This window comes from Syngnathus typhle, linkage group LG11 (assembly GCF_033458585.1).
Source record: "Syngnathus typhle isolate RoL2023-S1 ecotype Sweden linkage group LG11, RoL_Styp_1.0, whole genome shotgun sequence".
In the NCBI taxonomy this organism is placed as follows: domain Eukaryota; kingdom Metazoa; phylum Chordata; class Actinopteri; order Syngnathiformes; family Syngnathidae; genus Syngnathus; species Syngnathus typhle.
In genome coordinates this window covers 2,857,776-2,869,261 of record NC_083748.1, presented here as the reverse complement: position 1 = coordinate 2,869,261, position 11,486 = coordinate 2,857,776, and the positions used below count along the sequence as shown (strand labels likewise).

The following is an 11,486-nucleotide window of genomic DNA, read 5'->3' as shown; positions in this document are numbered from 1 at the left end:
ATTTTATATGCATGTATAATCCACTGTTTTTCACTGTTAAATATGTTTGATTTGAATGAACTGTACATTCAAATTGGCTGGTAATAAAATGGTATGTTCTCATATAAAACATTAAATTCATTTTAATTGTAAAAGTGGCAAAGAAATTATATTAAGGGAGAAAGTGTTCTTCAGGAAAAAAAACTAAACTTTTTAATAGTTCTACTATTCCAAAGTCGAACTTGCTGTCTGCTGCTGCATCTGGTGCCCAGCCATGATGCAATCTTGATTCCATAGATTCTCTGCCAGGCTGTTGAGGAGAGGTGCGGCGGCATCCAGCCCGTCGCCCACCTCCCCGCCGCCTGTGCGCAGCACTGCTAGCTGCCACGTTTCCTGGAAGTTTCTCACGTCCTCCTCTGAGACATCACAGTGCATGAACTGGTCAAATCGAAGCAAAACATCAAGGAAAGATTGCCATCAACTGGGAATATACTCGTGTTCACTTGAGTGGTAATCCACTACGGAAAATGGATTGATTTATTTAAAAGGATACTTTGTGCCGATCACCAAAGTCACAGCTGGGCCCCCAGATGATTCTTTCCACTTTGTAATTTGATTATCAAGGTCATCAAAAGATGTTCTATCAGTGAAGGAGAAAAGAAAGACAACGGCATCCACTTTCTCCTTACAAGCCTGAAAGGAAAATGAGATTTTTTCCCACCCACACAAAAGCCGTTATCTAACAGTTAGATGATCATACATACTGGGAGCAGATGGTCGAATCGTCGCAAGGCATTTTCTCCGCAATCCCACAACTGGAAACGGAAGAAGAGCACTCTGCCACTTTCTTTTAACTTGACTGGCCAGTAAACCACTGTCGTCTCAATGCCTTGGGCACAAGCAAACGGACAATATTGGTACTGTAATTGTTCCAAGCCGGACCCATACACCAACATGTTTTGGCGAGAAAGGGACTGCTTCAGCAAACATATGGAATGAAGTCTGTCTGAAATTATGAGAGGAGCTGAATGTCTCAAATGACTGCACGTTCTAGGTACAAGCTTCTACCTGTGGTCTCGTAGTGCATGCTGGGTATTGTTTGTCCAGCAAGGCGTGCTGCGAGAGTACTTTTACCCACTCCACTCTTGCCAGACAGGACGATCTTATAGTGGACCGTGTCCACAGGGATGTGTGGCGGCATCACCGGGGACTCCAATAGACCTGCCCACACAAATGATACAAGTCTTGTTTCAGTCGCGGACCAATCAATGTTTTTGCTTAAGTTACCAAAATGCTTGCGTTTCTTCTTGTATAGTATCTTGCTGAAGTATTCTTTGCTGTCTTTGCATCGGTGCCAATCGGCGACGACGACCGAGCCGCTTTTTGGAGCTTGAGTCATTTTGTTAAAACCTCGTAGCGAGTAGGGACAATGATGACGAATTCACTTCCGTCAGATGAATGCTAGCGCAGCGTTCAAGCCCCCCAATAAAAATCGTAAATTACATGACAAGACGACACTAAAGACGTTTCGTTAAGATGAGTTTCAAATGACATGTCGTCGGGTAGAATTACTAAATAATACAATTACTATCAATTAATGTATCTTCACGTACGTACGTGATGAAATCTGAATACAGCGCTCCTGGAGGTAAAAATCATATACCCGTCATAGGTCGCCTTCTACCGCCGCTAGATGTCAGTAAAATCTTTTTTGCTGTCTGGTGGTTTACAGAGGTCACGTATGGTAAAATTCAATGTATTGAAGTTTGCTGTGCAGAAGGGGAGATTATACCTGTACTTATTAAAGCAAGACATTGCGATCACTCAAATTTTCAGCAACATTTATATTATTTCTGTTCTAAAGCTAAGCATTCACTTTGAACTTGGCTATTGCTGTGGCCTACCATGCCCAAAGTTTAAAAAAAAAAAAATGCTTGTGCGGCATTGCTTTAACAGCTCATAAAATGTGATGACCGTGACACACGTTTCCTCATCGTTTGGCTCAGTCAAAAGAAGGGAAAAAAAAGAGGAACAAAAGCAGGTGTTTTCAGCACAGTATCATGGTATAATATTATACTCGGTATAAGGTATCCGTACAAGCCTTTGCACGCCTGACCTATAAACTTGTGAACTTTAATGCAGTCCCGAGGCAGTGATACCAAAAATTCCACACCAGATGCTCACATGTTGAATTCCCTAAAGAATGTAACTTACTTTATGTGGGGGGGTTGCATTCCTTTGGAACAGGTATCTTGACTCATAAGTTCTGTAAGGGGATATTGGTACATTTTTGGTCCACTTTGAGCCCTCAAAATCCTAAAAATATGTCAGTTTGTAAGTCAATGTAAAATATAAATATAAATGTCTCACATTTGACAACCTTGACATAAAAAATGATTCACGTGCATTAGCGTTTTTTTTTATTGCACGTCAGGGCAAACAAGGACGATGGGACCTTCTTTTGACTTTAGTAGGGTGACCAGATTTAGGTTGCTGAAAAAGAAGACACCTTCTCCTATTTTAAAGTTAAAGTCCCAATGATCGTCACACACACATCGGGGTGTGTGGTGAAATGTGTCCTCTGCATTTCACCCATCCCCGTGTGATTTTGATCCATCCCCTGGGGGAGAGGGGAGCAGTGAGCAGCAGCGGTGCCACGCTCGGGAATCATTTGGTGATCTAACCCCCCAATTCCAACCCTTAATGCTGAGTGCCAAGCAGGGAGGCAATGGGTCCCATTTTTATAGTCTTTGGAATGACCCGGCCGGGGTTTGAACCCACAACCTTCCAGTCTCAGGGTGGACACTCTACCACTAGGCCACTGAGCTGGTTTCGAGGACTTTTCGAGCACACCGTGTGCTGGAGTAGTGTTGGCTCATGAGTACGATTCATTCAAAAGAACAAATCTTTTCAGTGATCGTGAGTGAACGGATCACTTCCTGAAGTTATTCGTTCTTTTTTCAGTTCATATGACTTCAACCAACATGCAATGACGTAACTTATCCAACACTGTAGGTGTCGGAAATGCGCATTGAAGGTGGTGCCACCTCGCCGTAAAACAAAACGAAGAAGAAAAAGTAACGTCACTTCGAACGAGTCAGTGAATTGCATTTCCCGTTCACCCACTGTACCTAATGGAGCGTCCAAGTGACGTCACAGATTAACCAGCCAATCTGGAGGTGGGGGTGAGGGCGGGTATGGCACTTTTCACTTTCAGTTAAGCTTTGACCATGATTTTTCCCTAATGAAGTGGCCTGTGATTAGGTACACCTCATGGACACTTCAATAGGTACACTACATGAGATTAAAAAAAAAAGAATAAATATATATTTTATTTATAAATAAGAAAGTGTAGCAAACGATTCGGTGAACGATTCTTTTGAACGAATCTTTTGAGTAAAACCGATTCTAAAGATTCAGTTTACTTAAAAGAACTTTTTGGAGGAAGCGGGGAGGGGGGTGCCTGCCTTGCACGTGAGGCACTCAGCTTCATATGCATCTCGACCCTGGCGAAAGGGCGCAATTTGTTTTTTAATTCCTCCAGACAGTTTTTGAAATAACGCCCCGACAGATTTTGGGGGGGAAAAGTAGCACAAGAGGATGTCTGGTCACCCTATCTTTAGCCACGAGCCAGGCTGACTTGTGTGTAGATGTGACATTCTACTTTACTCTGGCAAAGTCATTGGGTTTGTTCACAAAATGGTCAGAGCGACACATTCAGCTCCCCCAAGACTTTTGTGATATATAAAATGAGATGAGAACAGCTGAACTTTATTTTGGGTTAATCAGGGGCACTTAAAACGGTGACACCCACTGGATATGAAAATGTGTTTATTAAATCATTGTGATAGCCATGGCAGTTTTCTTTCACACCATGTCACCCAAGCAATCATGGGTCAAACATATTTAGTGTGAGTTTCCAGCCTTTAAGACGATTAGGGGCTTTGCGTTGATGAAATCCCCACTAAAATGTTGGTCATTCCTTGCTGAAAAATGTGACGCCCTCACACTTTTCTCTCTTTCATCACAGTTAACCTCTGTTCTCAGTCGAGGAAAATGAGGAAATTTAGGAGAATTCCCAGGTTGATTAAGTGTTCAAACTGGATTTAGGTTAGAGTTCTACAAATCACTTGAGGAAAGGTTTTAAATGGGGGTATTATATGATAAAAAATGACATATCAGATATCAGTAAAAAAATCTTTACTAATGTTAGTTTAAAACAGACACTTATATGGTCACACCATTTCCTTCAATCGTGAAGAACCAACAACCATAAAGGCAACTCTTGATTTTATTTACACTCCGAAATCCAAATTGCCCAACATTACATGCTCAACATTAGAATTCTTCCTGGTGTAACGAATGACATAAATATAAAATAAAATAAATATTAAATAAACATTTATGGCTGTATTAAGACATGTAAACAAGAACAATGATTTCAGTAAGACATAATAAGACGGAGCGCAAACTACAAAAAGTCAAATTTTGTGTGCTTCTTTACCCTGAGCGGAACAATCTTTGCAAACAGTTCGATTATAGAACATACAAAAAAAAAAGTTTCAATCTTGAATACTTGTGTAAAAAAAAAAAAAAAAAAAAAAAAAAAAAAAAAAAAGCTCTTAATCACAAAGAGCACACAAGCCCCAAGCGCTCCAGTTTCTTTGAGTTTGCTCACAAGCTTGTGTTCAACATGGAAATAAAGTAAATAAGTGTTTTGTTTTTTCAGTCTTTTTCCTGTTAGAGTGGCCTCCGGAGTACTTTTCAGTCTGCCACTCTGCATTTTTCCTACAGCTAGGGGGTCTACCCCTGCATTTCCAGTCCGCTTTTGGGATTGCTTCCATCACACTGCGAACACGCTGAGGGAGCTGCATTCATCTTTCAGTCCCAGGATGCTGTAGACTATTCTCTTCATGTGGCCGGGCAAGCGAACTCCAATGTTCCTGATGTCTCTGGAAGAGGGTCACGAGAAAATTTTAAGCCTCGGATATTGTGAGCTCAGTGCATCGTCTTTGCAGTTTGCATTGTAGGTGCACCTGTCTCGTCCGTTTGTACTTACTCGTGCCTCAGGGCCAAGACCTGCTCCATGGTGGTGATCCCCGCCCGAGCAAAGCTCTCATTATACTGGCTCATTTTGATGGACTCCAACCACTCGGGAACCGACCGGAACATGGTGCCGTCGCACCCGCTGGTGCTGGGCAAGCGGATGGACACGCTGGAAGGAGACAGTCAAAATGGACTTAAATCCACTGGCCTTGTACTTGGACGCATCTTTACCATTACAATTGAGTCACTGCGGTCAGATTTAAAAGATAAATTATTATTTTTTTTTCTTTTTTTTCATACCGTGGATCAAAATCTGCAATGGTGCTCAAAGACTCGGGACTCTGGAGCAGCTTGTCCAGGATGTTGACAATGTCAGTGAAGCGGGGTCTCTTGGAGCGGTCATGTAGCCAACACTGGAGCATGAGCTGGTAGATGGCCGAGGGGCAGTCCATAGGCGCGGGCAGCCTGAAGGCCTCGTTGATGGCTTTCATGACCTGCTCGAAAATGAGACGCCATTTAGCATTTACGCACTGGCTGTTCGCGTGCTGTGTTTTGACACGAGCTCTGGAATTTCTCCCTAATTAAATTAAACAATGAGTCACCCCAGCGAGGGGTCGTGACAGAGCGAGCGTTACCTCATGGTTGCTCATGTCCCAGTAGGGCCGCTCGCCAAACGCCATCACTTCCCACATGACAATGCCAAAGCTCCACACGTCGCTGGCTGAAGTGAACTTCCTGTAGGCGATAGCTTCGGGGGCTGTCCAGCGGATGGGGATTTTACCTCCCTGTTAAGAGATGAAAATAAATTTAGTCATATAATAGAGACGACAATCCAGATGTCAAAAGACTCCTTAAAGGAGAAGTCAAAGAAAAAAAACTTTTTTTTACTAATACAGAGTATTTTGTTAATATTGCGAGTGTGGAATATATAAGTTCTCTGAGTAAGACTTACTCTGGTCGTGTATGTCCCCTCGGCGTCGTCTTCCAGAACGCGCGATAGGCCAAAGTCGGACACCTTGCACTCCAGGTCGCTGTTGACAAGGACGTTCCTGGCCGCAAGGTCCCGGTGCACGTAGTTCATGTCCGAGAGGTACTTCATGCCGGCCGCGATTCCTCGCAGCATTCCCGCAAGCTGGTAGGTGGGAATCTCCCCGTCACGGTCCTGAGGGAAAGGGAAACAAGTGAGTGGAAAAAGAATCTTTCAACATTTGAGACTGTGGCGTAATTTAATGAGACATATTCTGGAGAGGAGTTCATAGCGTGCCAGTTCTAATGTCGAGAAGTCAGGACCGTGTGTCGTATGGTCTCATTCATACCTTGAGATAGATGTCGAGAGCTCCGTTTTCCATGTACTCCGTCACAATCATGGCGTGCTTGACTGTAAAAACAAAGAAGTGAGTCATTTATGACTTGGTCTTAAAAATAATAATAATAATAATCAATCTGCTGTTTTAGGCTCACATTTGGTGACAACCCCCTCCAAGCGGATGATATTGGGGTGCGAGAACTGGCCCATGATGCTGGCCTCGCTCAGGAAGTCTTGTCTCTGCTTCTCGGAGTAACCCGGCTTGAGGGTCTTGATGGCCACGGGTACCTCCCCTCGGGCGGGGGATTTCATCACACCCCGGAACACTTCTCCAAACTCGCCCACACCGATGACTTTTTGCTTGCTGATGGCGTTGGGGTCAATTTCCGTGACAAACTTCTGGATGGCAATGTTGGGGTCCTCGTACATGTGCGGATCCACGTAAGGCTTCAGCTGCTCTGAGGGGGAAAAGAAAAAAAAAAGATCCAGAGATTTAGAGCATGTAACAGCATGTTTAAAATGACAAATTCTTGAGTTTCTACCTGATGAAAAGTAAGGATCCTCTGGTCCTCTCTGATGACGAGATCTCCGTCTCCTGAGTAAGAGAAGAAAAAAAAAAAGAATCATTACAGGGGAACAGCACACAATACAGGCAGGAATGTTAATAAGAGCAGCTCGGTTGGAGGCCAAGATCTCCCTAAGCCTTCATACCACAGTACAGAAATCTATTTTTCACAGGGGTTATGTTCCAAAAACTGCTATAACAAAACTGAAATTCCATCAATACCTGACATCCCAACCCTTCCCAAATCACGCTCCCGCATTCTTTAAATGCGTTCTAGACCAACCTTTTTCGTAGCAGCAGGACGGCCACAACCACGAGCAGAACAACTGCGACTCCAGCAACCGCACCCATCACCATGGTGGAGGGACTTTGGATCTGAGATTCAGCTGTTCCCAAAAAAAAAAAAAATTGTATTGCTTGCAATTTCAAATGAAAGGGACTTGAGATTTGAAAGTGCGCCTTACCCAGTGAGGAAGTGTGGAACTCGTGCTCTGTGCTGTAGCTCCCAGTTTTCCCTTCGGGGCTGAGCGCCCGTACCCTGAACATGTACGTGGTGTCTGGCGTGAGGTCGTTGATGTGCACCGAACTCTTGTCCAGGATCAGAACCGTGTAGGTGGTTACGTCACGCTCGCCGTCACCCTCCTTCAAAAGAAGTTGAAAGTGCGGATTAGGAAAACATGGCGAGCCCCCGCTGTGGAACGCAGCCAAAAACAAAACAAAAAAACCTTCGTCTTACTTTTCTGCGGTACATGAGCTCATAGCGATGACTGATGTGCGCTGGAGGTCGGCGAGAGAGCGCCCACGATAGAGACAGGCTGGTGGTGGTGCGATCGTCCAGCTGGATCAACATCACCTTTGGGGGATCTGGCCCAATCGTCGGCGGACAAAAACAACAGTTAGTGACTCATGGCCTTCTTGGAATGAGACATTTTGGGATTCAGTGGGTGGCGTTAATTCCCCTTTGTGGGGAAAGCTACGTTTTTGCAAATAGGTTCTAAACATTATCTTAAGGTCTGAGGGTGAGTAACAATGTGAGGGAAGAATTTCCAAATTAATTTGGTCATTGATGTAGTATAGGTTGTTGAGTGATTCACACTCTGGACACATTTTAAGTCTAAAATAGTTAACACTGTAAAATAGTTGAGAAAATTGCAGCCACTTGTTACTTTGCTATAATAAACTGGCCCATCCTATTCATTTCCAAACTAAAATTAAAATCTACTTTTATAGCAAGCTCAGTAATGCTGAACGCAACTAGACTTTGAAAAGGTCAGTACACAAAAATGTGGCTATTGTTCAACCTACACAATGATGAGATGAAGACAAAGTTAAGAAGGAACAGGATGGAATGGAGCTTAAAATAAGCCTGAGCTCACCAGTATAGTCCAAAGCAGCGGTGATGCTGGCGGCGGGCCTCACGGCGCCAGACTGGGACACCCCGCTGTGCGCCTCCACCGTAAACGTGTAGTTGAGATGCGAGTCCAGGTCGCTGACTATGACCTCGGTGTCCCGCAGGTCGGTGGGTCCGGACTCGAAGCGGACCCTCTCACCGCAGGGGGCGCACAAGACCCTGTCGCACTGCTCACACAGCACACTGTAGGTCAGGTCGCTGCGGCCCCCCGTCACGAGCGGCGGACTCCAAGACAGCTGAAGTCGGCCGTCAGAAGACAGGGTGGTAGCGGTCAGTTCCCGAGGAGCGCCGGGTGGAGCTATTGGAGGAAACAGAAAGACTTAGCCAAAACATCCTAAGTACGTTGTTTCACTGCGTTATCGGTGAGCGGAAGTCTTACGGGAACACGGTGACGCGGGTGGGTCCGACTCCGAGCGGAAGAAACCGTCCTGGCACTCGCAGCGGGTGGCGCCGGCGGCAGAGGGCTTGGTGTTGTCGGGACATGCCCGACACAACTCGGTGCTCACGGTCGACTTGAAGTAGCCCGGCTTGCATTCTGTGGCAAAAACAAAACAAGGGATGTCATGTAGAGCCATATAAAAACAGATGAAATCACATGAGGTGTCTCTTTGTGTGTCTACTGGCTTTCGTTGCAATGACATGCCCTGTTAGGAAGGGGCAAAAACAGGAAGGAACGACGCAACAAAAGCAAAACAATGAAGCAGTGTGTAATGTTAGGCCTTTCCGCCCAACAGGAAGCTTTTGTTGCAAGTAACCTATAATCACCGAGCTTTGCTTCGCCAAAGAATGAAGGACTTCCCTCTGCGATGTGCCCCCACTTGCCTTTTCCACCTGAAGGCGTCCTCTGAGGTCATGCGTTCACCATATGGCCCGGATGACACCGGTGCATTAAATCCATCAAGATATGTGATCTGCCTTGCCAACCGTGAACTCAGGCCCTCTGGCAGATCCGACGTTCGACTTTTGAGGTTCGCCGTCAGATCACACAGGAACTTGGTTGCCTCTGTACTATGAATTCTGGTTCTGGCCCGATGTGTACAAACGAAACTGTAATAAACCAAATTCCCCTCTGTTTTTGCCAACGGACACGGGTGGCGTGCCGTGATGAACATCTTAGCTGAAGTGATAAGCGAGCAGCCTTTCCGGGCCAAAGAAGGTTAATGGAAGTGCGGACTGGACAGAAAGCGGCTATCATGAGGACTGCGTGGACAGTCCAGGATTGATGTTTCCTCTCTTTCCTCTTTCCTTCCAGTTACAGCAAATCATGACAGCCGAGGGTGAAAGAGTTAAATGAGGGGAATAAAAAGGAGAAAGGAAGCGGAAAGACTGTTGGAGCCGCTTTCCAGTGTTCACAGAAAGACAAAAGTGACTAGGAACTTTGTGATCACAGGCTGTGTCTCAGCTTGTTGAAGTCCTCTTTGAAGAAAAGAGCCGGGGATGCATTTCTTCATCAGCAACCTGACTATGATTACAACCTGCTTACACGCAAAGGAATCCCTCGATGGTACAACACGTGTTTGGATTTTTTTTTTTTTGGGACTTATGTGGTGTGAAACTCAAAGCGCATGTGAAGAAAGTCCTATATGCTGAGCCACGTCCGGCGTCTTTATTTAGACTGAAAAGCACTCTATAGATAGAGGTCTGCTTCCGAGCCCCGTATACTGTACGCTACAAATTGGGGTTACATTACTGTCATGTGAACAGGACAAAACTGAGGGGTTCCACAATTAAAAATCAAACCCTGGAAACGTTTAAAATGTTTAAAGCTTTACACATACACAAGTGCTGAATCACAAGTGTACTGGATTATAGATTTAACAACAAATTGGGTTTGAAATCTGAAGTCATGGGAAAAAGAGTGACAACTAACTTTTTTTTGGAGCTTAATTTGAGTCTTATTTCTACACTCACATTTGGTTATACCACACCTTGTGAGCAACGAGTGCCTCCAATTTTTGGCCTTTGATATGCCGCTTCTCCCACGCCGCCTCTCTGCTTCATGGAAAAGGATAATAGGGTGGTGCGACTATTATTGTGGAGGATTCAGCATGGAATCACTTATTCGTAGACCCTTTGAGACTATTTTGTGATTAAGCGCTAAAGAAATAAACTTGACTTTCATGGACCACCCAAAAAAAATGTGGTTTTGCCTCAAAATATTGGTCATGATCCGTGACATCTGGACCTCACAATTCTGGTGTTTACCATTCCAAAGCATAGCACGGCAATCAACGCTGGATTGCACCACTTGCGGCTCAAGTATCACCATGGTGAAGGATAAGGAGCAGGTTGAGATGAATGGAAGGCCTTAAAGGGGGTCTGGACTGCAGCACCAAACAGAAGTTCTCTCTAGGGAGTCACTCAGCGGGAGTGCCGGGTCTCTTCGCATGAGAAAAGGAGGTCAGCCCATTTTAATCTTGAGCCCGAGTGCTAGGACTTGTGTCACGGAGCAAAGAAACTCTGGGCTCTATTCATCTATTGTCTGGCAGGACTGGACGGAGTGGTGCCATAAATACGTCGCATTAGTCATCGCGGCTCGTAAAATGGCGCCATGTGTGCAACGTTGCGAATGCACACTCGCGCTAGCTACACTCACGGAATTGTCACTTGTTGGTGGAAGTTGCGCGTCTAATTGCCCCACGCCGCCTTTGGACGGCGGCTCGCACGTGAAAAAGGGTGGACTTGCGTTCCGCACCGATGCATCTGTTAATTGAATCTGGGCTTTTGCCGCCATTGTTCTAATGAGCGGGAACACGGATTAGTCGGCTGGTTGCGTGCGTTAACCACCGGATGAAAGGACCCGAGGGGAGGTAAAGCAAGGCCACGTAACAGCTGTCCTGTTGCTCCACTAATCCTCTTGACTAAATTACACTCCATACCTAACTAAGCAGCCACGGAAAGCAAGCGTCCGCCCGCCCCTCATGCGCCAACTGTCGGCCCAAACCTGCTTATTTGTGTCAGTCGGCATTCCTTCTCAGCCCGCTTCCTTTTCCCACAACAGTTGCGCTCTTCATTGCGAGACACATGCCGGACCGTAAGTCTTCCAGAATATCACTTTCTCTGACACCCGGAATGAAGTCGTCGCATTAGCGTGGAACAAACGGCTGCAGTGTTGCTTCTGTCACCAACGGAGTTGATCAAACTTTTTTTTCCTCTTAAAGCAAGTTTTAAAGAAAAAT

At 45.3% G+C, this 11,486-nt stretch overlaps 2 protein-coding genes across 6 annotated transcripts in view; both read right to left on the bottom strand.

Moving 5' to 3' along the window:
* Positions 1-104: 104 nt before the first annotated feature.
* On the bottom strand, positions 105-1,663 carry cplane2 (ciliogenesis and planar polarity effector 2). Of its 3 annotated transcripts, none has more exons than XM_061290273.1 (5): positions 1,597-1,663; positions 1,048-1,200; positions 744-868; positions 533-672; positions 105-427 (listed from the first exon to the last, which is right to left on the bottom strand). In XM_061290273.1, exons 2-5 carry the CDS (start codon positions 1,178-1,180, stop codon positions 205-207), a joined length of 621 nt encoding a protein of 206 aa, XP_061146257.1. In that variant the 5' UTR covers positions 1,181-1,200; positions 1,597-1,663; the 3' UTR covers positions 105-204. The 3 variants fall into 3 exon arrangements, with proteins under 3 accessions (XP_061146257.1, XP_061146256.1, XP_061146255.1); XM_061290272.1 differs by having other exon boundaries at positions 1,593-1,657; XM_061290271.1 differs by lacking the exon at positions 1,597-1,663 and adding an exon at positions 1,267-1,579.
* Positions 1,664-4,252: 2,589 nt separating this feature from the next.
* epha2a (eph receptor A2 a) overlaps positions 4,253-11,486 on the bottom strand; it is a 26,067-nt gene continuing 18,833 nt past the window's right edge. For all 3 annotated transcript variants that reach the window (XM_061290247.1, XM_061290245.1, XM_061290246.1), the window contains 13 exons: positions 8,687-8,842; positions 8,273-8,605; positions 7,633-7,760; positions 7,361-7,538; positions 7,180-7,282; positions 6,874-6,926; positions 6,487-6,789; positions 6,342-6,403; positions 5,978-6,187; positions 5,661-5,810; positions 5,326-5,519; positions 5,039-5,194; positions 4,253-4,931 (listed from right to left, as the gene is read on the bottom strand). In XM_061290247.1, the coding sequence (XP_061146231.1) occupies positions 4,823-4,931; positions 5,039-5,194; positions 5,326-5,519; positions 5,661-5,810; positions 5,978-6,187; positions 6,342-6,403; positions 6,487-6,789; positions 6,874-6,926; positions 7,180-7,282; positions 7,361-7,538; positions 7,633-7,760; positions 8,273-8,605; positions 8,687-8,842 (2,135 nt within the window). In that variant the 3' untranslated portion in view covers positions 4,253-4,822. The remainder of the gene's footprint in view (positions 4,932-5,038; positions 5,195-5,325; positions 5,520-5,660; positions 5,811-5,977; positions 6,188-6,341; positions 6,404-6,486; positions 6,790-6,873; positions 6,927-7,179; positions 7,283-7,360; positions 7,539-7,632; positions 7,761-8,272; positions 8,606-8,686; positions 8,843-11,486) is intronic.